This window comes from Parasteatoda tepidariorum, chromosome 3 (genome assembly GCF_043381705.1).
Source record: "Parasteatoda tepidariorum isolate YZ-2023 chromosome 3, CAS_Ptep_4.0, whole genome shotgun sequence".
NCBI classification, from domain to species: domain Eukaryota; kingdom Metazoa; phylum Arthropoda; class Arachnida; order Araneae; family Theridiidae; genus Parasteatoda; species Parasteatoda tepidariorum.
The window spans coordinates 56,109,928-56,137,425 of NC_092206.1; the positions used below are offsets into that span (position 1 = coordinate 56,109,928).

The 27,498-nt window shown below is 28.4% G+C and overlaps 2 protein-coding genes across 2 annotated transcripts in view; both read right to left on the reverse strand.

The window, feature by feature from the left end:
* The window catches only part of LOC107449808 (general transcription and DNA repair factor IIH helicase subunit Xpd), a 363,770-nt gene that overhangs the window by 63,327 nt on the left and 272,945 nt on the right, over window positions 1-27,498 (reverse strand). The gene's annotated exons all lie outside the window — the stretch shown is intronic.
* LOC107449817 (beta-arrestin protein kurtz) overlaps window positions 1-27,498 on the reverse strand; it is a 47,926-nt gene that overhangs the window by 15,428 nt on the left and 5,000 nt on the right. The window contains exons 3-12 of the mRNA XM_016065476.3: window positions 22,528-22,673; window positions 20,483-20,513; window positions 20,153-20,213; window positions 19,455-19,756; window positions 17,270-17,397; window positions 11,625-11,760; window positions 11,078-11,235; window positions 6,659-6,802; window positions 3,285-3,371; window positions 2,038-2,184 (exon numbers count right to left, since the gene is read on the reverse strand). Of these exons, the coding sequence (XP_015920962.1) occupies window positions 2,038-2,184; window positions 3,285-3,371; window positions 6,659-6,802; window positions 11,078-11,235; window positions 11,625-11,760; window positions 17,270-17,397; window positions 19,455-19,756; window positions 20,153-20,213; window positions 20,483-20,513; window positions 22,528-22,574 (1,241 nt within the window). The 5' untranslated portion in view covers window positions 22,575-22,673. The remainder of the gene's footprint in view (window positions 1-2,037; window positions 2,185-3,284; window positions 3,372-6,658; window positions 6,803-11,077; window positions 11,236-11,624; window positions 11,761-17,269; window positions 17,398-19,454; window positions 19,757-20,152; window positions 20,214-20,482; window positions 20,514-22,527; window positions 22,674-27,498) is intronic.

Genomic DNA, 27,498 nt, shown 5'->3' on the forward strand with positions numbered 1-27,498 from the left:
CCACCCCCCTCGTAAATCAAACAGAAAACGAAATCAGCATGCCACACCCTTGAGCTTGATTGACGGCCTAAAGAAAAAAATAAAACATTCCTCCCTTCCCTGCCTTCAAGGTCACGGAGGAAATGACGTTTCTCTGGGTAAACGGGGAAAAAAATTCTCCCCTTCCTTACATTTTCCTCTACTCAACTTCAAGGATGAGTTCAATTTCCGCTTTTTTTCATAATCGTTCTAGTTTAAAATGGTGGGAAAACCGATCAAAATTTTTCCCGGTTTTCTGGTTTCCCGATTATCTGGATACCGGATGAATGGTTCTCTACTGTTCTTATAAAAAAAAAAAAAATTTTTTTAGAAAAATCTGAATTTTTGATAAAAAAGCTGAAATTCAAGAGATAAAAGTGAAAAAAAGCGGAAATCCGCTAAAAAGCGGAAAAATCTCATCCCTGCTTAATTGAGATAATTTAAAGATTTGGTTCTTGTCAAAAAAAATTTATATATTATTCTTAAACTAAATTCTACTGAATATTTTCAGTAGAAATTCAAAAACATGAAGGGCAAAATTACCCCTAAAAACTGGTTAACTTTAACCACGAAATATTTTCTATTGAAAACTACCTCAAAGACAACTTTTCGGAAATGTGTTCATAGCATGAGAAATAAAAATAATATTTTTCAAATAGTTGAAAATAATTTACTATTATTTGTTATTTTCATAAATAACAAATACTAGACACTGGTTAAATTGTTAGATTTGCATTATACAAATTTAATAGATAACTATAAGCAGAAATAATTTTTTTTAAAAAGGGAGAACATGCATGTTGGTACATAAGGTGACTCATTAAGCTTCAAAAAGCTTCTTCAAGAAATAACTTGCCTCACTGCAATAACATCAGCCAGAGAAATGATAGATTTGCTCATAAAAAAATTTTTTTTTNTTTTTTTTTTAAGGGGGAGATTTAATTTCTTTTGACTTCGGTTCACACATTAAAAAAAATGATTCAATATTTTGTTAGGCAATGCTTTGAAAAATGCTTTTTTCCCTGAAAATATCACAACCACTAAATCCTTTGATTTCACAGGTAACTTTAATAATTTTTAGTGATTTATTTTATTTTCATTATTCTGTTTCATCAAAAATAGTTAAATGTCAGCATCAAGCTTGTCATTTTGACTCTGTGTTCTGAGGTGAGCAAAGTAATCCTAATTTTCCTATGGAGTTTGGGTAACATTGTCCAATTAATAAATTACATGAAAATTTATGTACAAAAATTCCAAAGTAATCCTAATTTTCCTATGGAGTTCGGGTAACATTGTCCAATTAATAAATTACATGAAAATTTATGTACAAAAATTCCTGTATCATATCCCTTAAATGGTTATTAAAGTGATGGCAAACTGCTCTGGATACAATAAAATATATTAAAAACAGTAGAGAACTACGAAAAATTTGTAGAATTATTTTTTTAATTTTGGTAACTTTTTAAAAGGCTCAACACAGTTTTACTGTAACAAAGTGGCATATTATATAAGCCTTTGAATTATTTAGAAGTAATGGTGAGTAAAAAAACCCATAAATTGAATTTACTAAACCAAGTATCATACATTAAAAGACTACCACTCAAAAATATTTCTCCGCTATCCGGCATCTCTGTTATTATGTCAAACACAAATAGAAATAATATGAACAAAAATGCTCTTGCTATGGGCTTCGTGGATTTATGTTGCTAATGTATTCTAATTTCTTGCTCAAATGTCATTTTACAAATTCTTTTCACACTAAATTCTCACTGTATGAAAACATTTTACCACAATCTTGTAAGCATTACAGTCCTGATTTTTTGCAGAGCTCACATTTGACAATGCTTTTTGCATCTCAAACTTTTTTAAGAGAATGTCCAAAATAACCACAGTTGATGGTACTCAATATAAATAAAGTACATACTAACTATACTTATAGAACCACTGCATAAAAAGTTCAAAGCAATCAAGCAAATTGTGCAGGATGGATTACTTTCTATGATAAGTAAAAATGCTTACGTATCCAGACGAATAAGATCAGTGTCTATTCCTGCGTTTTCATTATTTTCATCCTTGGGGACTGACGGGTTTCTTGAGGGCACAGGAGGTGGATCATCAGCAGGTTTTGGATGCATCAAGACAAATGGCAATTCTGCAGTTAAATCTCTGCAATATTTTGTTCTTATTAAGGACAACTTTAAGCATTTAAAAAGGCTATTTAATTTTACATTGTGTACTGTGAAACAAAATAATAAAAATTGACATTACTATTTATGAAAAATACTAGTTTAACTGATGCAGCCTAGGTTGGTTTAAAGACATGACAGACGTCGAAATCTTTATTGTATGCTGAGGATGAAAAAATTCTAAAAGGTAACTAAAAGGTTTTATAGCATAAAATTCAATTCGACCAGAATATATTTCAACCTAAAAAACAATTTTATTCAAAATGTATTTAAAATGTATTGATACATGTAGTAAAAATCAATTTTATAATAACAAAAAAGGTTACACAGTTAATTTTTATAGGACTTAGAATCAAATATTTAGATCATTAATAAATGTAGAAATAATTTTTCTTATTATAACTGTTTCTAATTTCCAATCATCTAAATGTAATTACGTTAATAAAGGAGGTTACTTTTTATGGTAATAATTATTTTAAACACGATTAGAAGTGGAACAAATAGGCTCACTTTAAAAATCTATGATTGCTATTATTGTTAATTGGTATCATTGCTATATTGTTATGAGAAATAAATCAATAACAGTGAAACTACAATAGTCCACCCTACAAGATTTGTTACTGCCTTTGCAGGTAATAATAAATAAGTGTATAGCCCCTGAAATCATAATTGTAAAAATTGGATAATGTAAAATTGTTAATTGAGTTTCTTTTCCAATTAATGGCTGAAGTAAAAAAATAAGTTTGAAACAATGAATCCTGTGAACAAAGCTGTATGTTTAAATCATGTATATAATTATTAGATGGTTCTTAAGTGCAAACTAATGAGTTTTATGGTTTTCCAAAGCATTATATATGATAAATTAAAAATATAAAAAGATATTGAATCAAAAATACAAATTGATTCTTTTAAAATTGGCATTTGTAGAAAATAACGTATAAGAAACAACAATCTTTGAGAATATTACACAGTAACAAATTAATAAAGTTTATTATACATTTTTATTTTTTGACAATAAAATAAAACTGATCCAACAACTATACATTTTGATAAGTATACATAAGATGGTAGTTTTCTTACCCTCCTAAAGGACCAAGACAAAGCTTCACCTTGACTTTATACTGAACAATAATGCCAAGATTTTCTTTGTGGGTAGCATCTTTAATGCTACAAAAGAAATTTTTTAAATAAATAATATAAATCAGGGGAAAATACCATAAAATTGCAATTAACTAACAGAAAATAAGTAAAACACACATCTGGATGCAAGCAAAAATTTCAATTTTATATTAACTTATACATGCTGCAATAAACATTCAAGCAACATATATATTTATATACATATAATACAGTCGCTAAAAATGAAAACAGAACAGTTGAAAATTTTTGATCCAATGATCTGATTTTTAATGATTTGAAGGAATAATCTTGTATTAGTTAATTAGTGTAGATAATATAATATACAAAATAAGACACAAAGGCAAACTTTCTCTGAATAATCAGATCCTTTCTCTCTCTTTTTTCTTTTTTTGAAGGATTCAAATTTTTTGGTAATATGGAAAGAGAGGTAGCCACAATCTGGAAAATATGATCTCAGTAGTTTAGCCAGGAAAGCAGCCAACAGTTTGGCCCCGCTGTTCATAATTTATTTATTTCTCTATATCTCTGCAATTATTAAAGCTAATCAAAACATTTCCACACAATGAATAACTCATTAATCAAAAAAAAAATAATAATTTTATAATAAATGGTCAAAAAGTTTTAAATTATGAGGTATTCAAAATTTTGCCTCATTTTGTACTATAATTTAAATAACAAAATCTGAAATAGTGAATTCACTTAAATTTTTTATTTTTTTTTTAATTTTTTTTTATTGTTAATGAGTCAAATTCTGAGTAATTTACTTTTAAATGTTCTCAAGAACTATTTGAAAATTTTATTCCATTTGTTCAAATTTTAGATTTTACCATTTAACATTACCTAGTTAAAAATCATATAAAAATCGGCATGCATTAAACTTTTTCAACCATTGTTAACTAAAATCTAAGAAGTAATGACTTTTACAACTGCATGAAAAATTTTGTGATTTGCTTAAATACAACTAGAGATATGGCGAAATGTGTAAAAAATGAAGTTAACATTAAGGGGATCAACTTATCTCATGCTCTCCAGTTTCAACTATTGGGATATTGAGAATTTGAATTGTAAAAAAAGTACAATATTTAGAAAAAGTTTTATGCATGTCTGATTTCTTAACTAAAAATATTCTTACACTAATTAATAAACATATTTAAAGTTATCCATCTTAGAGCATGTTGTCCAATCATTAGATCAAAAGTTATTCAGATATTTTTTTTTCTTACTATAGACACAATATATTATAAACTTAAATTTGTTTAAATTCATTATAAGTTTCTAAACCTTTTATTACTATAGAATTTTTATAGATAAGTTGATCAGTTTCGTTTCAAAACACTTAATATATAAAACTTGCATAAAGATTATACTAAATGTCCATTTTAATACACAATGTTATAAATGACAAATATCCAAAGACTCGTGAATTGATTTACTATATGCTACAGCTGCTGAACATATTCTTTTAAAAATTATAATGCGTGAAGATGAATAGCCATGTATATTTCACATGTACATTTTTATTTACATATATATTTTCATTAAACAAGAAAATAGTTTTTTTTCTTCTTTTAATGAAAAAAAAAGCAATTATCTAAGCAAATCTAAAGTTTGAGTGGATGGATTCTTCTCATTTGAGCGAGAGTATTTGATAACACAGGGAGCGTAGCCAAATTTTTCAACAAATATAAGCACCTTTTAAGCACTTTTCAAGCACTCAAAAAAAATTTTTAAGCACTTTGAAAAATATCATAATTAGACAGGGTTGGCAAATTTTTGACAATTGATGGTTTTATTTACAGTGACGAAGATGATGGCGCGTCACAAACGATTAAATTAACAAGAGAAATGAACTTTTTTATCACTAATAGAGGGAAAAAAATTGACAATGTTTAGCTAGTCCCCGTAATCAGCAAAAATTCGAGAGATTTTTTGATTCTATTACAGAGGGCGGAAAATGAAGTCTGATATTGAGAGTCTCTTGCAAAATGCAGCAGGGTTGCCCACGAGAGTCAAAATTCCTTACCGCTGAATCCAACTCAGTATGTGCAAGTGCGTACCCGCAAGCATTTCATCAGGCATATAAAACAAATGGTGTTTTCATACACTACAGAGCGGCTGTGCACCGAAATAGATTGGGGTTGAATTAATTGAGAAAATGTTGAATAGGACAATGTCTTTTTGTGGAAAAATCAACATGGTAAAGAAAAATAACACATTTCGGAAAAGGAAAAATTAAGCACTTTTTAAAAACACCCATGGAAAAAAGCACCTTTAAGGGCTTTTAAAAAACGAAAATCGAAAATAAGCACCTTTAAGCACTTTTCAAAAGCGCTACGCACCCTGTAACACTCCAAATATAAAGCTTTAAATAAAAAAGGATTGTATTAAAGCAAACTATTGGTAAGAAATAATACTATTTAAAGCAGTCTTATCATTTGGTCTGCTAATTGTACAAAATTAGAGTTAAGCAATAAATCATATTTAACAGTTTTCACTTCTTATATATCAAAACTTAAATTTTTTTTAAATAAACAAATATTTTCTTTTTGCTTTACAGCTAAAATATATTTTCAAGCAAAACATGCATTTTTCTGTTATGAGTAAAATTTCAAGTCACCTAAAGTAACAAAATTCTATAAGGACAAAAACTTTATTTTCAAAAAGAAAAAAAAAATTTTTTTCAAAGTTTCCCAACCTGTTGCAGTTTATGAAAAACTGCTAGTGTATATAAATTCCTAAACAACATTTGGGGATATTAATAAAAGTAAATTCACTGAGGTAAAATTTTTACATAATCAGATTTATCTCAGAAGAAGAGAATGTTTTCAACCAACTTTATCAAATAATATTAACAACTATAATAATAAATATCACAAAATATCAGGAAACAAAAATAATTATATAGGAAAATTAGAATATGCTTCCTTGGTGAAAAAGAAAGCAGAGGCAATTTTAAAAATGCCTATCACCATATTCAAACATATATAGCTAAAACTATTTTTTATTTAACCTATAATTTTTTATTTTCCTTTTGATCAATAAATGAAATTTTTTCCCCAAGTTGCTTTGCTTACAGTTGCACTGAAAGAGCTAGAATAAAAGGTGTTATCATTCTAAAAGGTTAAGAAATATCAAGTGCATATATTCCCCTCATATTATTTTATTAAAATGTAGTTCCATTTCAACAAAAAGAACTGATAGATAAATATAGTGAATGTATTATAATTGAAGGTAACAGAAGTTACAGAATATAACTTTATAATGGAACAAAAAAAACTTTAAAAAAATAAAAATAAAAAAAACATTATGCATACATAGTTGACGATGCCAGATTTGTGTCTTCATGCTTGAGTTGACCATCAAGTGCTAAGCCTCGCTTATCTTTATTATTGGCAAGCATAGGCCTAAGATAATATACTTTTGAAAGAGTGAAGCCGGGTCCAACAGGGCACCCTTCTCTAAAAGTAAACAAGCAATGAATAACTTAAAAACTAAAAAATTGTATGACATTTTGATTAGTGAACAGAAAATAACATTAACCGATAATATATATTAAACAAATAACCCCAAGAAAGAGAAGCGGTAAGATATTACCCGATTAAAAAACTTCATTTGCTTCAATAGCGAATGAAGTTTCATAATCAGGCAGGAATACATATGTTCACAAAATTAACATATTATTTAAACATATTTAAAAAAATATATTTAATATTTCTCATAAATTATTATTGATATCGAACGAAATGAGAGAAACTGTTTTGCATCAAAGCATCATACTTGCCAACCTGCCAGGGAAAAAAATAGGAACACGTCACACGGTCGCGACATTAAAGTTTACTTCTTTACACTAAATGTTTGTATAATTGTAACTGTATAAGATTTAATGTAACAATTATTATTGATTATAATACATATCAACTGACAAGATTTCTGATTATTATTCTTATTCAACAAACTAATTAAACAGAAATGATAGCTGATTTTAGTAATTTAAAACATATTTAAAAACAAAATATTTTATTATTACTCAAACATATGTGACAATAAACACATATAAAAAAATCAATTATTCTTGTTAAGTGCTACAGTTGTAGCAGATTTGGCTGTTTTAAAAAACTTTTCATCGAACACTTGTCTATAACAAGGCTGAATCATTTGGGATTTGGATTTCATCTTTTTTGAACAGACTGGGGCAGTATCGGAAACCTTGCGCTTAGTATTTTTTATTTTAGACCCCTCACCTTCTGTTTGAACATCTTCATTTGTTTCTTACTTCTGTAATTTTGGTATTACATAAGCCGAGATTTTTGGTGAGAAATCTGTAATTACTTTGCTCTCAGAACACACTTCTTTGAAATATAAGAGAAGACTTCTCCATTGTTCAAGTAAGCGAGTGATACATTTACCAAGGGATAACCATCTTGTCGCACAATGTTTTAGAATTTTTTTACCACCTTCTTTGTCAAACATTTGAAATTTTTTAAATTCTAATTTTCGTTTCCCACTTCTATGAAAATAATAATAAATATCTATAAGTAGGTCATCAAATAAAATGGGCAAAGTCTTTGCTCCTTTTTCACCCCCCAGGTTGATCAGATGACAAAGGCAGCCAAAAGCTAACAGATTAGAATGATTTTCCTTGAGATATGCACCAACTCCTTTGTTTTTCCTCATCATATTCCTGGCATTATCACAGGAAAACGATAAACAATTTTCCCATGGTATGCTGTGTTCAGAAAAAAAGGCACAAATTAGATTGGCAATATTTTGACCTGTACTCGAATCATTTAAAACTGGCAAAGATATAAGAGTGCAGCTCAATAACTCCAACACGTCATCGAAAAATGTGACCACAATTGGATACATTTGATTGTCCGACGAGTCATTGCTCCCATCTGTCGCTATGTTAAACACATTAGTCTTCAGCTTTTTCATAATTTGCTCGGAAGTGTTATTTGCAATTTCTAGAACCAAATAACTAGTTTTCGTTCTCCTGCATGAGTATTTTTTTTACCTCCGAAGAATTTGGAAACATCGCACAAAACAACTTTGATGCATGGTCCGCAGCAGCTAACGGAATATTGTATTTAAGGAGGAATCCTGTGAACAATAGTTCGCTTCTAATTGATTGTAGATCAATAGTGGACGACACAAAATCGGAAATTTTTGCAGACTTTTTCATATTTGTATACGCGGTAGCATGCTTGGCTGTTTTCCCGTGTGAAATGATATCACACTTTCCGCCATGTGCTATACTAATGTCTGTATTGCAAGCAATACACAACGCGTACGATGTCCCCTTTCTTGATTTCTTGATGAAATCAAATTCTTCACTATAATTGTCGCGAAAACACTGACTTCGCCGAATTTTTGACATTTTTTCAAGCAACAAAACATTCAAAGCTAAACTCAAATCGAAGAGACGCGTTCCGAGTAAACATTCAACACCGGTACGGTTGCAAGTAAACGACAAGAAGTCAGGAAGTTAAAATTTCCTCTTGGTGTCTGTGAAGCGATCCGTACATACGTCATCGAATATACGAATGGCGCTAGAGGCGGAGCTAAGTGATAACGCGACTTGATTGGATTTCGCCAATCGGACGTGGATCGCTTTTTAGAGTTAAAGAAAAAATTACGCTGTGATAAAAAATCGGAACATTTTGACCCAAAATCGTATTATCGGAACAAGACATAAAAATCGGAACCGTTCCGATAAAATCTGTACACTTGGCAGCTATGAAGCATGCATATCAAAATTCCAGGTTTTACTTTACTAAACAAGAATAATTATTCAAGAGCGAATTTGAAAACAATGGCAAAAATTCCAACATAATTGAACAAAACAATTTTCCACCTTCTGTGTACATGAAATCATAATAATTTAAGTTTTGATAAACATTGACAAAAGGCTTGGTAAATACCCCAGTTACTTTAATTAGCAACAGAATCTTTATATAACTTATGAAATTCAACTAATAAGTTAGAGAAAATATTTTGTTTAAATAATCCGAGTATTAGAAAAGCAAATTAATATAATAAAAAGTTAGCAGAAAAATAAAAAAGACTGCACACTAAAAATACTTATAGTTCTTAATTTGTGTGAGGAGGGCGGGCTTTCTATTGTTTCACAATAAAGCACTTTATAAACTTGGGTGAAAGGTTGATTAATTTATAATTTAAAAGGATATTCTGGGTGAATAAAGATGTTTTCACACTTTGTGTTGGTTATCACAAAATATATTTTTAAGAAGTGACTATATAGTAAATTTGAAAGTTTTGGCTGATTATAAAATTTGACATTTTCTAAACATAATCATTTTGCTTCCTATTTTAAACCTATGATGACACTTAATATTCATTACTAGTTTTTCCCTTTAAAAGTTAAATTATCGATTATTTTCCTTACTCTTTTAAAATTATGATACTCTTATCAATAAAAAAACATCACATGAAATTGATTAGAATGCAATGATAATTATATCATTAAATCCTTCAAAAAAACATCAGACAATTTCTAAAACATAATATAAATACAGGGGTAATCGTAACACAAAGTGAAAAATCATGCCAATTTTATATGCAAAAACTCGATATCACAATACCAATTATAAACTATACATGTTTGATATAATTTTCTAAATTAAGATTTATAAATAAATTTGTATGAATTGGTAGGTACCAATGAAAAATATCACACCTTTACGGTAACTAATTAAAGAAAAAACTTAGTTCTTACAAGAGTCATGTTATTGGATTTTAAAATCTCATGAATATGATTCACGATATTGGATTTTATGAAAGCGAAAATACAAATTGCTATATTTGATTTTTAAATCGCATAAATATGAACCCCGATGCAAGATTTTTAGATCGTGTGAATACAAATTGCCTTTAAATCACGCGTAAATACAAAAATCGATGTTTTTATAAATGTGCGATTACGAACACCGAAATCCGATTATAAACTTGTGTGAATATGAATTGCAAATACTGATTTTAAAACCATGTAAATACAAATCACTAAATTGTATTTTTAAATCATTTTAGTATGAATTGTCATGTACGATTGAATCAATATGTCATGTGTGTGAATATGAATCAATATGCGTAACTTTTAAATCAGGTTATTTTGAATATCGATGCTCGATACTAAAATTGCGTGAACATGAATCGCGATATTAGCTGATACCAATGTAGTTTCAAATATTAAAAATGTCGAAAATTCAATTATCCCAAAGAATCAAATTGACGGAAAAACATTTATTTATGAAAATGTCTCTTTAACGCCATTTAGCAAAAGTATTGAAATTTTAGATTGTAGAATTTGGTGGAACTTTTGAACTCAGAAAAACTCGACAAAAAACTCGGAATTCCGGGATACATCCGGAATACAATCACCCCTATTAAGATCATCGAAAAGTCTTTTCAGAAAATAAAAAAATTTAGAGAACAATAATTGAATAAATGAAATAAATTAATGTTTTCTTATAAAACTAGAGTATAGGTAAGGTTAAAAAAATTCTTTGCATTCAGAGGTAAATATTGCATGGTTTTTTTAAGTCAACTACTTTACACAATATTTTAATAATGCTGAAACATAAAAATTTTGTTGATTAAAAGAGGGCATGAAAAATTAACTTTAAAGAGTGAATTAAAGATAGAAAGTCTAAGAATAATTAAATTACACTTTTTTTTAAAAAAATAATAATAAAAAAAAAAAAAATACAGCTTACTCGCTCTCTATTTCAGCAACTGTGCACTTATACTGAGCTGTGCTAAAGAGGCAGATATCAGCAAACTGTCTTACAGATACTTTAACTTTCTTCACACTACGATTTGATCCATTAGCAATGTGTACATTGACAGCAATTTCTTCTGCATGGTGATATAACTGAAGTATAAAAAATTATCACTTAAGATATATGTTACTTCAAAGTACTATATTGAAAGTAATGATATTAATTAAATTTCTAAATGTAAGATATATAATTAGCATATATTGTGACCATAATTTTATTATATACTTTTGAATACTAATTTAAAATTTCTGCAAAAGAAAAAAGGCATCTTATTTCTAAATTTCAGAAAAAAAAAGGAGGGGGGGACTTGAAACACTAAAATATTATGGCTGCACTAAAACAACACACAAATCTAAATTACCATTAATTTAATTGAAAAATTATCTTAGAGAAATTAACAGAGGCTTAGGTTTAAATAAATGTCAAAGCTATCGCTGGTATAAATCTCTAATATAAGAGCAAGATACAAATATAAACTTACTTCTTTATCAAGAGATGCTTCTAAGTGTAATTTATTTGGCGACATCATAAAATCTTTGCTCACTTCAACACTTGGCTGTTCACCTTTCCCACTGGGTGCAAAAATGATTTTCCGAATAGCTAAACGAACTGTATTCCTTGAAAACAAAATATACACAATAGAATTTCATAATTTATTGAATAAACTTACACAGATAAATAGGATTTCATGATAAGTATATTTTTTTTAATATCATATCACACTTGATTTTGTAATTTTTATCTTTTTATGAAAGCGTTTTATTAAAATGAATATCTTAGTATGTAGAAAAGTTATGCATCAATACATATTTCTAAACCATAGCTTCCCACTCGAAAATCCTAACATCCCAGAATATATACAGAGGTAGCCAAATAGCAAATTTAAAATAATTTGTTTAATTGTGCCCAATTTAAAAACTTTTCTGCACAATTAATAGGTTTTATATATGTGTTTAAGTTGTTTGTATGTACTGGTGGATAAAATCATCCTAAATTAAATGTATTATATCAATACTAAAATGTTGAATCATAAATTAACTATACTCTAAATATTGAAATAAAAATGTTTGCAAATGAAAAAGTTGGCTGGTATGATAATCCAAGGATAAGTTTGGTAAAATAAAATAAAAAAAGCTAAAGACAGGAATCTAAAAATTTTATGTATAAAAGATTTGTATTTCATTTAGTGCATAAAATCCTTAGGCCTTAATTTAAATAACGCCCAAAAAAATTTTACACAATAAATTGTCCCGCACATAGTGAAAATAAAAATGAGATGATTTAGGCCCAGCTTTTTCCATTCCGAAATTTTTAAAAAATATATTCAGAAACTTACATTAAAAAGTTTTAAGATAAAATTGCTTTTCTTAAAAGTATATTTTATATAAAGTTTAAAGGGAAAAAAGAAAAATTCCTCAGACAACTCATTGAACATGTTGACAAACACCAAATAAAATATCAGAGTGAAATCTGCAAAGATATCTGCTGCTGCTGTGAAGATAAAAATCTGCTGTGTGTATGTGTTTATTAAATTGGGCAAACATCTCAAAAGAATTCCTATAAAATACTTTATATTTTTACAACTTTCTAAATTAAAAGATAATACTAATTCGGGCTTGTGTCACCTTTTCATGCAAAAATAAGTGAATCTTGCCTACACAAAACTAAGATAAAAAAATAATTTTAGTAAACTATTATTGTAATTCTACTATTAAAAACTTATTTTATGGTAACCTGGGTTGTGATTTAAATCCACTGATTTTTCTTTTTAAATTATTTGATTTAAATCAATTTACAAATTATTGCCTGCATTTTTCTTTTAGTTGAGTAAATTTATTTAGATTCACACTATGATTTAGTTTTTAAGGCAAATTTTTTGAAACAGATAAAAAGTACATATATATTTATTCAAATCAATTTAAATTACTAACTAGTATCTATACAATATAAAATGCTTTACTAATAGGGAAATTGCCACATCTTCTACTTGGAAAAAAATAGTAACGTACATAAAGGAAAAATTTGAAAAATATGAGTTTTAGTTTTAATAGCATCAACATTTAAATAGAAGTATATATTTTACAGATCACTACACCATATTAAGGTAATTTTTTTCTTCTTGAAACTCTTCTTATTTATCAATAGCCAACATCATATACTGTTTGTCTACGATAGGTACTCTGACCATCGATAGGTACTCTGACCCTGAAACATCGTTTAGATCGTTCGATTTTCTCTTTCTTAAAAGAGTCAAAATTTTAATAGCGGTAGCACCCAAAATTTGATATCATAATTTTTACATTTTTTGTTGTTTTTTGAAAAGTATATATTATACAAAACAATAGCCTAAAACGATTTTTTTTTATTTAATTTATTTAACATAACCTTTTTTAATTAAAAAATAAATATCTAAGGACTAAGGATAGAATGAATGGATTTTTAAAAAATGCATCTCATTTTAGGCAGAAATAATTGAAGTTTTTGATAAAATAATTATAATNACTAGAAGAATATATTTTATTTACAACTATTTTATCAAAAACTTCAAGAACTTCCGCGTAAAATGAGATACAATTTTTTAAAATCCATTTCTTCTATCCTTAGATATTTATTTTTTTAATTAAAAAGAGCTTTAAAATTTAATTGTTAACATCTTGTAAAATAAATTAAATAAAAAAAATCGTTTTGGGGTATTGTTTTGTGTTCAAAAAACAACAAAAAATTTAAAAATTATGATATCAAATTTTGGGTGTAACCGCGATTAAAATTTTGACTCAATTACTAATTAAAATTGTTATTTCTATGTAATGATTGATAAATAGGATATGTATGGAAATTGTATAAAATTGTTTAAAGCAAGCTCAATGTTTTATTAATAAATAACTCTATAAATTAACTCTATAAAATCTATAAAATAACTCTATAAATAAATAACTCTATAAATCTATAAATTTATCATACATAGTAAATTGGTTATTAAGAAAAAAAAATAAAAAATAAATTTGCTAATAAAAAACTGTTAGAATTATTTTTTTTAATAATTAGTGAGAAAAACTATACATGCTACATTAAAATACAAGTAAGAAAAAGCAATTTAAGCAACAAGAAAAACTTAGATAATTTCAGATGGTTTGATGGGTGCAGATAAAAATCATCGTTGATAGTTTTAGATTTCATCCTATATGCGGTAACTTGCTTTCAGTTTAAAAAAAAAGTAAAAAAACAAATAATAAAAAGAAAGATATTTCGTAATTTTTCGGCACAGATAACGTGAACTATTTCTATTTTCATCAAAAGTTTTATCTCCTTTGAAAATCAGAGTTAATAAGTTTAAACACTTCACTTTTTCCAGAAAACTCAAATAATAAAAGAAATTAACTGCTTTAAAAAATGTGCAAGTTTAGAAATTAAACCATCTAACAATCAATGAACATTCATAATAAATAACGTAAAATTAAAAAAACCTGTACTACCCTTTATGTCAGAATTTGTACTTTTTTTTCCTTTGTATTTAAAAAATAACAACCGATTGAGTAGAGAGAATCATTTCAAGTAAGAAAGAAATATCCATGCGAATCTTAAAAAAGTTATTGAATCAGATTAAATAAGTCTCCTACTGGTGGCTTAGTCAGTCAATCTGGTATACTTCCCATACAAGCTATCATTGAAGCTACCCTCCCTAAAATGCCCTCTTCTTGTTTCCATAGCACCAAACTGTCGCAGACTTTGTGGCGGTCAGAGTACCTATCGTAGAGAAACAGTAGGTAGCTTTTCCAACTTCAATTTGTTTATATTTCATCTCAAAAAGTAAAACCACTCTTATACTTATTTTTAAAAAATTTTATTTATTTTAGAAAGGAGAGAATATTAACCTAATTTCAAAAAAATAATTGCAAAACTGTTTTAAGAGAAAAAATTTTAAAGCTAAAATTATTTTGAAAAAGAAAAAAATATCTGATTTAACAATTTCATTTCTCTTTCCTTCCCATAACGAAATTTCTGATATGATTAGCAGGCATATACTTATAAGATTCTTTAAACTTCAGTTTGTAAATATTATTTAACACTTGCTAATAGTATTTATTAAATTTACTTTATTTGTATATTTCTTTAAGAATAAAAAAATAAATATTCAATATTAAGTTTACATAAAAATAAACTAAGAAAATAGACAATGAAAAAAGAAAAAGAAAATAGACAATGGTATAAATCAACAACCGAGATGATCTGTATATAAGAAAAAAAAATTCACAAACAAGAGTTAATTTTTCTATAGCATTTCCCCAAACATTTCATTAATTGTAAAAGTTTTTGTCTTTTCTCTGTGAAACCCTGACTCTTCATTCAATTCAGGGATTTTAGCTTGTGGCAGAGATTTACACAATCTTTGAGTAACAATAAAAATTAAAATTTAAAAAAAATTCAGAAAAATGATATAAAAACTTTAATAATTGATAATTCTTAATTATTTGTGTGAACATTATACATAAATCTGAAGTTTATACATAAACATAAAGTATTGTAGATGTGAGACTTACTTATCTCGTGAATCTGAATAGCTATGAATACAAATTAAAATGTGTAGCTTTAAAATTACGCTAATATGAATTATGTTTGGTTTATGAATTATGTTGGATTTATCAGTGGGCACCTCAAAAGCATGACCTTTGAATGCGGCCGCAAAGTCTTTCCAACGTGCACCAAGTGCCATCTGATGCCGGCCTCCCCCGATCATATCCTCGACTGCTTGGGGCTCGCTCTTGCGGACATCCGTGATAGCCCACTTCTGGTGCTTGATTTTGCTAGGGTCCACGATCTCTTGGATTTGATCTAGCTGTCGCTAGATCCTGAAGGATTGGACACAACAACATGTTTGGTTTCAAAATAGCGTAAATACAAAACAAGATTTGATATTTTGAAATCATGTACATATGAATCGTGATGTGTGATTTTTAAATTATGATAATGTGACTGACAGCTTTATTTTTAAAACTTGTAAATATGGATCATGGTGTGTGAATACGGACCCAAATATGTTAATTCTAAATCATGTGAATACAAATCGTGATGCTTGATTTTAAAATCATGTGAATACAAATCAAAGTATGATTCGTAAATCACTTGATCATGATGAGTTTTTATGTATGAAATAAGGTTGATGAGAGGACATGGAAAACGCATAAGTGACAATTAAATGAGATCAATAAAGAAGCACCAGAATCTTCACACAATGGGGAGCATTGTGTAGAAACATTAGAGTTTAGCAAGTTAGCTATTTTGTGATTCTGTTCAACAATTTTGCAGTTTTAAAGCAAAATGCAGCAAGTAGTATGTTTTGGTGCACTTTGTCGCATATTATCCCTATTATGGATAATACAACTGCGTGAATTTTCAGCACATCTCTGAAAATTGAAAATCGAAATAAATATGATTATTTTATTTTTAAAGGTTAAATTTTTAAAAAAAATGAAATATTTTTTTTAACAATGTTACATTTTCTGAGAAAAATCTTTATTTGCGGGAATAAATCTTAAATTTGGAAGTGATAAAAAATTAACACAATGTCGAGTAAATCAAATGAGAAACAAAACGTCTTAACAGTTGCTTTCATGAACAAACGGTCTTAGCTTCGCTATAAATGAAGATTAATGGCAAATCAGCCTTAGTCTATTATCGTATTGCTGTTGAAGAGCACAGCCAGGTCAATACTCTTATTCCCTCATGATATCTGAACTATTGTTCAGGGATAATAAGACCAAAAGAACTTAATGGATCTTATACATCAAAGTGCAATGAATTTGTTAAAAAAATTTTTTTTATCCTCATCTCGTTTCATTTTTATGGAATTCTAAGAAATTTAAAAATTTCAAATGCTTTATTTTTTCAAAGACATAATGAGTTTCCTATTGAAATGTAAACCCTAAACTACCATACCATAAATCAATCATAACTTTTAAAACATTATATATTCTACATAACTTACGCATCAACTTTTCTACCCTCCCCCTCATGTAATAACAAGGGGAAAAACTTTTCGTCAGCAAAATGGGAAAACAACCACCCAAATAAGAAAATAACTTAGTTAAAAAAATTAAAAACCTAACATAAAAAGTAAAAAAAATTTACCTTTTATGTGCTTTGTCATCAACATTATCCGCTATAAATACTTTCAACTCATAATCAACACCACAAGGTTTGCCAGTGTCTCCAGGACTAGGCTGTAATGTTACAGATGCAGGGCAATGTGGTGGCAACTAAAAAATCATTAACAAATGTTTAAAAGCTAATTCATTAATAGCTTTACAATTAGGCAAGTGCTATTTTATAAAATTCTACAATAAAAAAAATGGCAGAATAAAACGAATATATAACCAAATATAAAAAAATTCATTAAAACAAATAGTAATGTCAATTAAATAAAATATTTCTCTTAAATTATGTATTCCTATTAAAGATGAAATGTCACTCTAGAATAATAGTCAAGCAGGGCATTTTTGAGAATTTATTCTTTATATATACACCTACATGTAAAATGTGTCTAAAACTTTAAAGTAGCTATAAAAGCAAGATTCTACTTAATTTCTCAGCACCTCCCCTAGAAATGGAGTCACAAAAATTCAGCAACTAGATTCTCTTACAGGAAAAGATGCATTACTCTTTAACAGCAATTTATTTTTTCATCAGATTTTGTTTTTTAAAAAATGAGAATTTAAAATATTTTTCATTCTCTACTTTGTTTTCATTGAAAATAAATGCAATAAAATTATATTTTTTACATCCTATATGCAACATCCTACAACATGACAACAAAAAAAAGTGACAAATAATAGCATAATTTTATTTTTGACCCCACATTAAAAAAAATATTCTAGATATTCCACATTTAAAAATATTTTATAGTATCATTCACAAGATAAACTTATTACTTTTTTTGCAACAACATTGTTGCACGCCGGTAATTAAGTTAGTAGCGAGATTAAATAAAAGAACTTGGTTCTTTTATTTAATCTCGGCTTCACGGCTTGGTGGGGAGGGTTATGGGAGAGAATGATTGGTACAATCAAACAGTGTCTGTGGAAGACCCTTGGTAAAGCTTGCTTAGACACTACCAGTCTAGTCACGGTTCTATGCAATATCGAAGCCGCCGTGACCAGCAGACCAATTGTCCATGAATATGGTATTACAGACGATCTGGACGAAGCACTGACACCCTCTCACTTTCTGATAGAAAAACGACTCACAACTATCCCTTCTGGCCCATCGAGTTCAGACTCTGATTTAACATGCATATGGAGAAGTCGTCAACATTTAATGGACTCCTTTTGGAAAAGATGACAGAGGGAATATTTGATGGACTTGAGAACATTTCACCATGTGAAGAACCCATCTAAAGGAACTGAAATCCGGGTCGGAAATGTGGTCTTGTTGCAAGAGGACGTCAGACCTGGAGGAAAGCATGCGTCGAGTCAGTGATCTTAGGCCGTGACAACAAAGCCCGTACATGCATACCGCGAGTAAATGAAGGGACATTTTCCCGACCCGTGCAGCTGGTTATCCCCCTGGAGGTCGACCAGGGTGGGGTGGATGTTGCACGCTGGTAATTAACTTAGTAACGAGATTAAATAAAAGAACTTAGTTGTCTCTGCATGGCAACACTTTTGTTAGTAGTCGTTTGTAAATAAAGGTAGATGGTGTTTTTTCAAAATATACTGAAGTTGTGATTTAATTACGTTTACGCGAATTAACAAACATTTTTTGAACAAAACTTAATAATAATAATAACACTTTTTAACAATAACTAAACATTTTGTAACAGGGACTAATATAGTTTTTTCCTCCTTGTATAACTATATTTAAATACAGAAAAAAAATCCAACAAATGGAGAATTATGATCTAATGCGGAAACTGGACATTCAGAAGATTCAGATCGGTATAAAGGGAACGTTTAGTGGTACATGAAAAGCTCAAAAGTAGTACAGAAAGCAAATAAAAAAATATTAGATTTAAAAAAAAAAAATTTTTTTGTAAACCTAAACCATAACTTTTTTAATAATTAACATGAAAAAAAACCTAAACTTTAAATAGCAATTACTTAAACAAAGTGGTTGAAAAAGTCCAGAAACATGAATTGGACAAAAAATTTATTAATTTTATGCGCATAAAATAAGCTTGCAACTTGATAGTTGAAAATATTTGGAGCAGTCTCCACTATTTCTTGGTTACACGCCTCACCCAATCATATCAGCTGTTCTCAATTTCTCTAACCAAAACAAACATCAAATAAGAGTTTCAAGATAAAGTATTACTCACTTCAAAGAAAAAAGGATATGCTTCAGGCCCTAGCTTTTTAATCAGACGCTCTTGTAACCTCGTTAATGGATGTTTTGGTGGTGGCGGTGTTACTACAACTACTTCTTCCTCTTCTTCTTCTCCTCCTCCTCCTGTTTGCTCTTGAGGAACAGGATATATTTGTTCATTAGCTAAATATAAGTCTTTACGAAATGTTAAGCCCAGAACATCAAGATCATCACGACCATATCTAAATGCCGCTAAGACTTGGCCATAAACTTTGTGCTCTTTCACAAATTCCGTATCAATTAAGACTACTCCATCTGAAAATTTCAATATATCAGTAAAAACAGAAAATAAAAATACGCATATGTAATCACAAAAATCTTATTTTGATTAATAATACTTCGTCTAAAAATCTTACTGATTATGACATTAAAACGTGTACATCCATAAATTATTGTTCAGAAATATACTTTTTAACTTAATTTACAAGTTCTTTTAAAATTTTAATAAGGCAACAATCCAGGTTTATGCTTTTTAAATATCAAAAATTTCAAAACAAAATCAGCATGAAACTAATACATAGTAACTTTTGTAAGAATTATGCAAAAAATATGAAATAATAATACAAGAAAATAGCTATTTCTTTCTTTAATTGAACAATAAGGAAGAAAACTTTTAAAAAATTGGGAAATAAAAATAATTTCAATACAAACCAATCGGATCAACATGAGTGATGTGGTCTACAAAATCCCTCTTTCCAAGATACACTGTAAGCTAAATAAAAACAGTATTGATATTAGTTCATTCTATTTATTCTTAGTTTAATAATGCTCAAAACATTTTAAAAATTTCAATATATATTTTTGATATTAATGAAATTTCAATTATTCATTGAACACGAACAATTTACATGCATTATGAAATATTGTTAAGTTATACCTAAAGTAAGGACAGCAAAATGTATCATGTATTATTTCATATGTAATTTAAAACACTGATTAAAATTGCAATTCATAAAACGGATTAAAATTGATAACACATACTTTTCCATTTGGAGAGCTTTTCTTAAATACCCTGTAATATTAGAAGCAAATATCAATGAATTAATAACAAATATTGATTAACTATTTCATATGAAAAGTTTGATATATTTATATACAGTAGAACCTTAATTATTCATACCTACTTAAGTTGCTTATTTTTGTTATTTTCTACAATTATTTTTAGTTACTTTTTTCTTAATTTCAATATGTTGTCATAATTCAGCATATATTTAAAATTTTACATTTTAAATTAAATTTAAATACATTTAAAATTTAAAAATAATAATAAAAACACTATTTGTACTGCATGACTACAAAGATACATGAACAATTTGATAAAAATCTGACAGTAATATTTAATGTTCTAACAAACACATAAAATTTTGGAATAAGGAGTCCTACATAAAATTTTGACAAAGTTGCGGCCCGCCATATGAGTAATGTTTTTTATTGTGGCCCCCGGTCTCATGTAAGTTGGAAACCCTGATCTACCTCTTCTAGTCCATCTTTCAGGCCTAAAAATTACTTGAGACCAAGCTTGCTACGCAGTCCAAGAGCAGTAACTTCAAATGACAGTGATAGAAGATTTAGATGCAAGCTGTTCATATCTCAAAATACTTCGATGAGAAGTTTGGCCTGTGCAAGAAAAGATGGAACCAGAACTGACATATATTAAACAATGCTTCTATTAGATTGTTCAGATTATGTACAAGGAGCTATGAAGCAGGTAAAATTCAAAGACTAAGGAACTTATATAACACCAAGAAATTCTGTAAAAAAAAGTCTTTGATACTTTCAGATTATTTTCAAGAAAAAGACAAATCGTCTGGTCTTGTTGCTCCTCCATGGCAGGAACAAGAATCTCAGTCATCTGATGAAGATAACGAATTATCAAAGAAAGCAAATTATTTTTCAGCAAATGAATTTTGATCTCTACAGATTCAGATATTAATTAATCCCCCCCCCCTTCCATCTTTAATACAAACCACTTAGCTGTCAGAGGGTGTAATCAAAAACACAAAAAGATATAAGGTAATACTGGTCGCACAATGTTGCAAACAAGTGAAGGGGAGGAGTTAAGATGAAACATTCGCATCAGTATTCAACTTATTCCTTTTGATTCTTTTTCCCGGCTGATATCTTATATCAAGTGGTCTCATCTCCAACTAGACGTTAAAGGTGCATACTTGTATACTCTTCCTCTAACTGAAGAAATTACAATTACTCCTGAACCACCTGGATTTCACGCTAAAGGTAAGGAAAATTATTTATGCCAATTTAAAAAAGCACTTTATGGTCTTCATCAAAGCAACTGTATATGGTTTTTTGAGAGATAGAGTACTAATTAAAAAAGGATTCAATCAAATCAACAATTTTGCAAATTGCCTTTATAACTACAACAGTAATATAATTCTACTTGGAAAGACCAAAAAATAAGTCAGTCATCAAAATTTTACAAACAGGTTTTGACCTGAAAAATTTGGGTAAAACCTACAAATTACTTGGTGTTTAACTGGCCATAAAACAGATTTTATTAATCAAAAGCCAGATATCAAAAAGTTACTGACCATTTCAAGTCTTTTCAATCGCATCTCTACCAATTGCTAAAGAAACTGTTTATTCTAAAACCCAGTGCCTTACTTGAGAGCCAGAAATAAGTGATATGGCAAAATTCCCATATTGCAATGCTCTAGGTTGCTTATTCTTCCTTTGCAAACATTGAAGATTTGATATCACTTATGTGGTGCTTACATTCAGCCAATTTCAAACAAATTCAGGTTTTGCACACTGGCATTTTCTACTTTGTTGCCGGTCTTGTTTACCCTGACTTTTTCCGATATTCCAGGTGTGTACCACTATAGAGTGTAAAGACTATTTTCTGAATTTATGAAAGAAAATAGATTAAAAAATTATATTACTTCTACAATCTGAATCAACTATAGAAAGTTGGTTCAGCCCCAATTTCTTCAGATAATCGAGGTCCTACTGTGTATAGATATATTTCTTTGTAATGTCAAATGACGGCAAATAAAAGAATACTTTACCGAGTCCCTGGTCTTTTACTGGAGTCTTCTGCTTCCATGGGCTCCATTATGAGCTCTTTAAGTCTTCCAAGTGTGTTAAATACTTCTGAACTACTTAACTAACCAACTTCTTGAATAACAGCTTTATTCCAGCGAAAAATTCATTCCTATAAATAAAAAAATACCTATCTAGACGTTTTGTAAAAGGTCCCATTTTTATGAGATCATAAAAAATATACTCCTAAATTTCTAAATCTAAAATTAATGTGTAATCAAGTAAGTGTGCAATCAACCAGGGACCTTTTTCTGAAACTATATATGGTTTTTGTAATTAATAATAAAAATTATAATAAGTTCAAAAATGATGAAAATTATAATAATTTTCAAATGTTTATGGTACATGAAGAAACAATTTACTACCGTGTCATTACACTATAGTAAGAACAACGTTACATACATCAATTTACAAACGTGCCAATAGGGATGATAATACAGTAAAGTTTAAAATGAGAGTAAATAAATGGCAGGCTTTTTTGATTTAAATAAATTAGAAATTTTTTTCACCACTATTTATAAAACATTTTTTTATATGTTATGAGATTTATATGTTTGGAGAGTTATTTTCTTTATATATATGGGTGATTCTCACGAAATATGACAATTCACTATCCCTTGCTCCAAGATCTAATACTATAATACTAAAAGAATTTTTATTTTTTTTAAATTAATAGCATTGCTGTTAGCATTTTAAAATGACTTAGCACTAGCATTGATGGTTTTGTATAGTTAAAAAATTTAATTGAACTTCAAAATTTCATGTTTCTTGCATGTCACAAACAATGTTTCCAATAATAACTAGCTTCAAAACTTCCCATAAAATTTTCAATATCTAATTTTTTTTTTAATCTCAACTGGTGCAAGCATTTCTAGAACATACGCAGAGGGTATTATTTACAAAAACTTCGTTACCAAAACTTTATTTACAAAAACTATTCTGTACATATCAGGAACAAAAAATTTTTTTAATCTTTCTACAGTGAATAAAAAGAATTAATTTAAGCAATTTATGGTCCATTTAACAAAAAGGCTTAAGTTGAGTTACTAACTATTAACTTAAAATGACTGTTTTTTAAACTTCTAAGCTAATATGTCATTTTCTTGGCATTCAAGATTTGGTGAATTTCTGTTTTATTTTTTTTCTCAAGCAAATGTCAATAAACTACACTGCTGTCAGTAAGATATTAATAAGTATAACTTAAGAAGTATACAAAAAAAATTTTAGTTTATTTTGAAGACTTTAAATTTGAAGAAATTTTTTGGTTCGAATTGGCATGTTTAAAAAGAATCACCCTCAAAACTATGTTAGAAAGAAATAATATTTATACATAAGGGAAATCAAGGTTAGTTGATCCACTTTTTTTAAGCTTTTATTTCTTAAAACAATTAACTGTATCGATATACAAATTTACAAGACAAATTATCTCTTCTCCCCAATGTTTTTTTGTTTTTTTTTTTCAAAAAAAGTTTAATTTAAACTTTTTTATATTAACTTAAAGAAGAAAAAAAACTAAGAGAACAGAGAGTCAATTATCCATAGATTTTTTTCCCATAGTCTTTGAGTTGAAGAAAAACTTTAGGAGAGACCTTCAAAACCTCTCCCAGCGCCCGGGCAAACCTCTGCATCGAATGCGGAAAAGGACAAATAAGGAAACAAAAAATATTAAATTCAAATGTATTAAAAATATTTGTTTGAGACACCTTAGAGAGCTCATTTTAACCATCTTTGAAAGATATTGTCAACCTCATGCTGCAACCAAAGTGCACTAAAGGCGATACTATCAATGATTTATTTTGAGAGCTGAAAGTTGAGTTAGAAAAAAAAGTTTTTTTAGAAAATCTAAGCATCCTAAACAAACACCTTTTTCTCATTTTTAAAGCTAATTTTTGAGATATAAAATTAAATGCAAACTTAAACAAAAAAAAAAAACAATTCTTATTTATTTAATATAGTTCTATCATTCATAATTGGTAAATTTGTATTTTTTACATTATAAACATTTTTACACTTAATTTGTAAAGGTCATTTCTATAGACGTTAAATTTTATTCATCAATCCAGTTTCCATAGCACCAACACAAGTGGCATTTAAATTAAGTTCAATTTGCAATATTAGCAAGGTTGTCAACATTTGAACAACAATAAGAGGAGCATTTCTTCCAATTCGTGAGCCCCTTTTAAAATTAAGCAAAATAAAACTAAATTTATTAATACATTTATTTAATAAAAGAATTTAATTATAATAAAAATTTAAAATTGTCAAGTTTTTTTTAATATTAAAAATATTATTATGAAGATATTTTTTCAAAATCTGCACAACAAGTATAGTTTGTTCACCAGGAGTTGGTACTTGGCTCCGCCTTCATCACATGGTATGCGACGATACTATTTCGCTATTTTTGGGAGAAGGATGTGAACAATCCTGAACAAGGTTGCTATTTGGCAATCATATGATAAAAATATTTACTTCGCAAACTTTATGTCAATTTTTTTAACAATAAATATTTCATAAATTTGAAATTTCTTTTTCATTCTTTTCTATTGGCATTTTTAACCATTATAAGAAGTTTGGAGCTTACAGTTACTAGTTTGCTCCAATCATAATGCTTTAATACATCTAAAACATACAATTTTGAATTTAAAGTTTTCTTAGACACAGACACATTTGCTTTTTCTTCACTTATAATTCTGCCTGAAAGGGATAAACTTGTCTCAATGTCTGCACTACTATGAGAAGCAGACCAAGACATTTCGACCACCTTCTGTACAATTAAATATTTTGTCTGGCCAAGAACATCTTTAATTTTACAAGCAATGATCATTTCTAATATAGTGATTTAAATTAAGTTTTTCAATTGGAATACATGCCATTGCCTTTATAAGCATAGATATATTGTGTTGATAATCACTTAGTAATTTTAACAATATTTCAACAACTTTCTTCATTATAAATTTTTAACATTGCAAAAAAATTTAAATATTTTAAATTTTTTCCATAATTTCTAAACAATTTCTCAGCAAAATATTATCCCATGATTGAAAAAAAATTACTTATTGCACTAAGCAAAAAAATCTTCTTAAATAGTTTTTGCTTAATTTCCTTCATACAGCAATAACTGTAGTTTCTCATATTATATCCTTTGAAAACAAAAGGCCTTTTTCTTCAAAAGCATTTCTAAAATCTTCCTTTTCAGTCGCTGAATTCACAAATTCTTTTTTACAAAACCTGTTCATAAGGGTTAATAATAAGTTTTCCAATTCAACATATAATGTTTCCTCTCACAGAAAAAAAGAGAATTGAAATTTGAATGCAATTCTATTCTACTTGCAATGAAAAGCAATTGTACTTTCATAGTTTTTATATGTAATAAACTGACAATTCTTTTACATGAACTTGTTTATAACTGTGTTTAAACTTGTACACTATTAACCCTTCCTGGGTGGAATGTATTCCAAGAAATGATAACCTAATTGCACAAGTATCTGCACAAGGCACCCCTTGATGTCAAAAACCATATTAATGAACACTTTATGAGCTTATGGAGAGAATTTTTTCTCTTTTGCTAATCCATTCTCTTCATTTCTCACAGGCCATTCAGGAAAGAAAAAAAAGCTACTACAATGAAATCAGAAACTTCTACTATACATGTCTAATGCTCCTGAAAAGGTGTTACTGATGATGTGCCAGTTGCATGTTTCTACTTGGAGGTCCCTTTTTAAATTTTATGTTAAAAATATTCCATTTTATAAATAAAAAAAATTCATAAAATGGAATATTTTTTTAAAAAAAGTGACCAATTATTTACTTTTCTTCCCTTTTAACCGAAATTAGTGATTTATCTCAGACAAACATGAATTTAAGTGACTTGTTGTGAATCCAGAAATATTAAAGGATAAATGTTTTCCAATACAATAAAGACTTTTTTTGAGCATTTAAAAGTAAAATTGCATTTTTAAAGACTAATAAAATAAGTTCCAGTTCTCAAAAATAAAAGATAGCCATTCTTACAGCACACATTTAATTATTCATTGAATTTTACTAAAACAAGTTTTTAAAACTAAGTGATTTTATATAATAAAACATGACACAATAATTTAAAATAATACATAGCAAATTAAATTTAATAACACAACAGTATTGCAATGAAAAGCCTCGAAACCTAAAATTTCCTTAGCGAGGTTAAGAAATAATATCTTTATGCTAGGGGTGCTCAACCTGCGGCCCGCCAACCCTCGATGGGCGGCCCGCGGCCGCAATCTGAACAAAATGAAAAAAAAAAATTTATATTTACTTTTGAAAAATAATAAAAAAATTCGGTAATTTAAATTTACACTTTTAAGTTTTTGACGCACCCAATCTCAATCAATGTAGTTTTTCGATGGTTAACGCTATGGATTTAGCATAGTTTTAAAAATCCCAATATTTTTAATACATCATTATTACGATTTACGAATTTTAATTACCACTTTTGACGCTTTTCGTATGTGCCGATTCCAATGACTTTTCGGTAGTTATTGCTACCCATTTTCAAGTAGTTTCTGAAATAGCGATTTTTGAAAGTTATGAAACGCTTTATTTGTGCAAACTTCATGGAAAATCTAAATGACTTTAGATCCTTTCTTCAACAGTTATTGCTGCACATTTCCGCCCGGTTTTTAAAACTTCGATATTTTAGCACGATATTATTACGAATCGCGAGTAAAGAATCGCTCATTTAGATAACCATTTTTTGACATGGCTTATTTGTAACGATTTTATCGCAAATCAAATTATTTTGCAATCGTTATTTTAGAAATTATTGCTACACATTTCTACAAGGTTTTGAAAGTACCGATATTTTTTATACGCTATTGCGACATTTTAATTTCAAATCTCGCATTTAAATTACATAAAATTTTGATGGACTTTATTTACTCCAATTTCATCTAAAATAT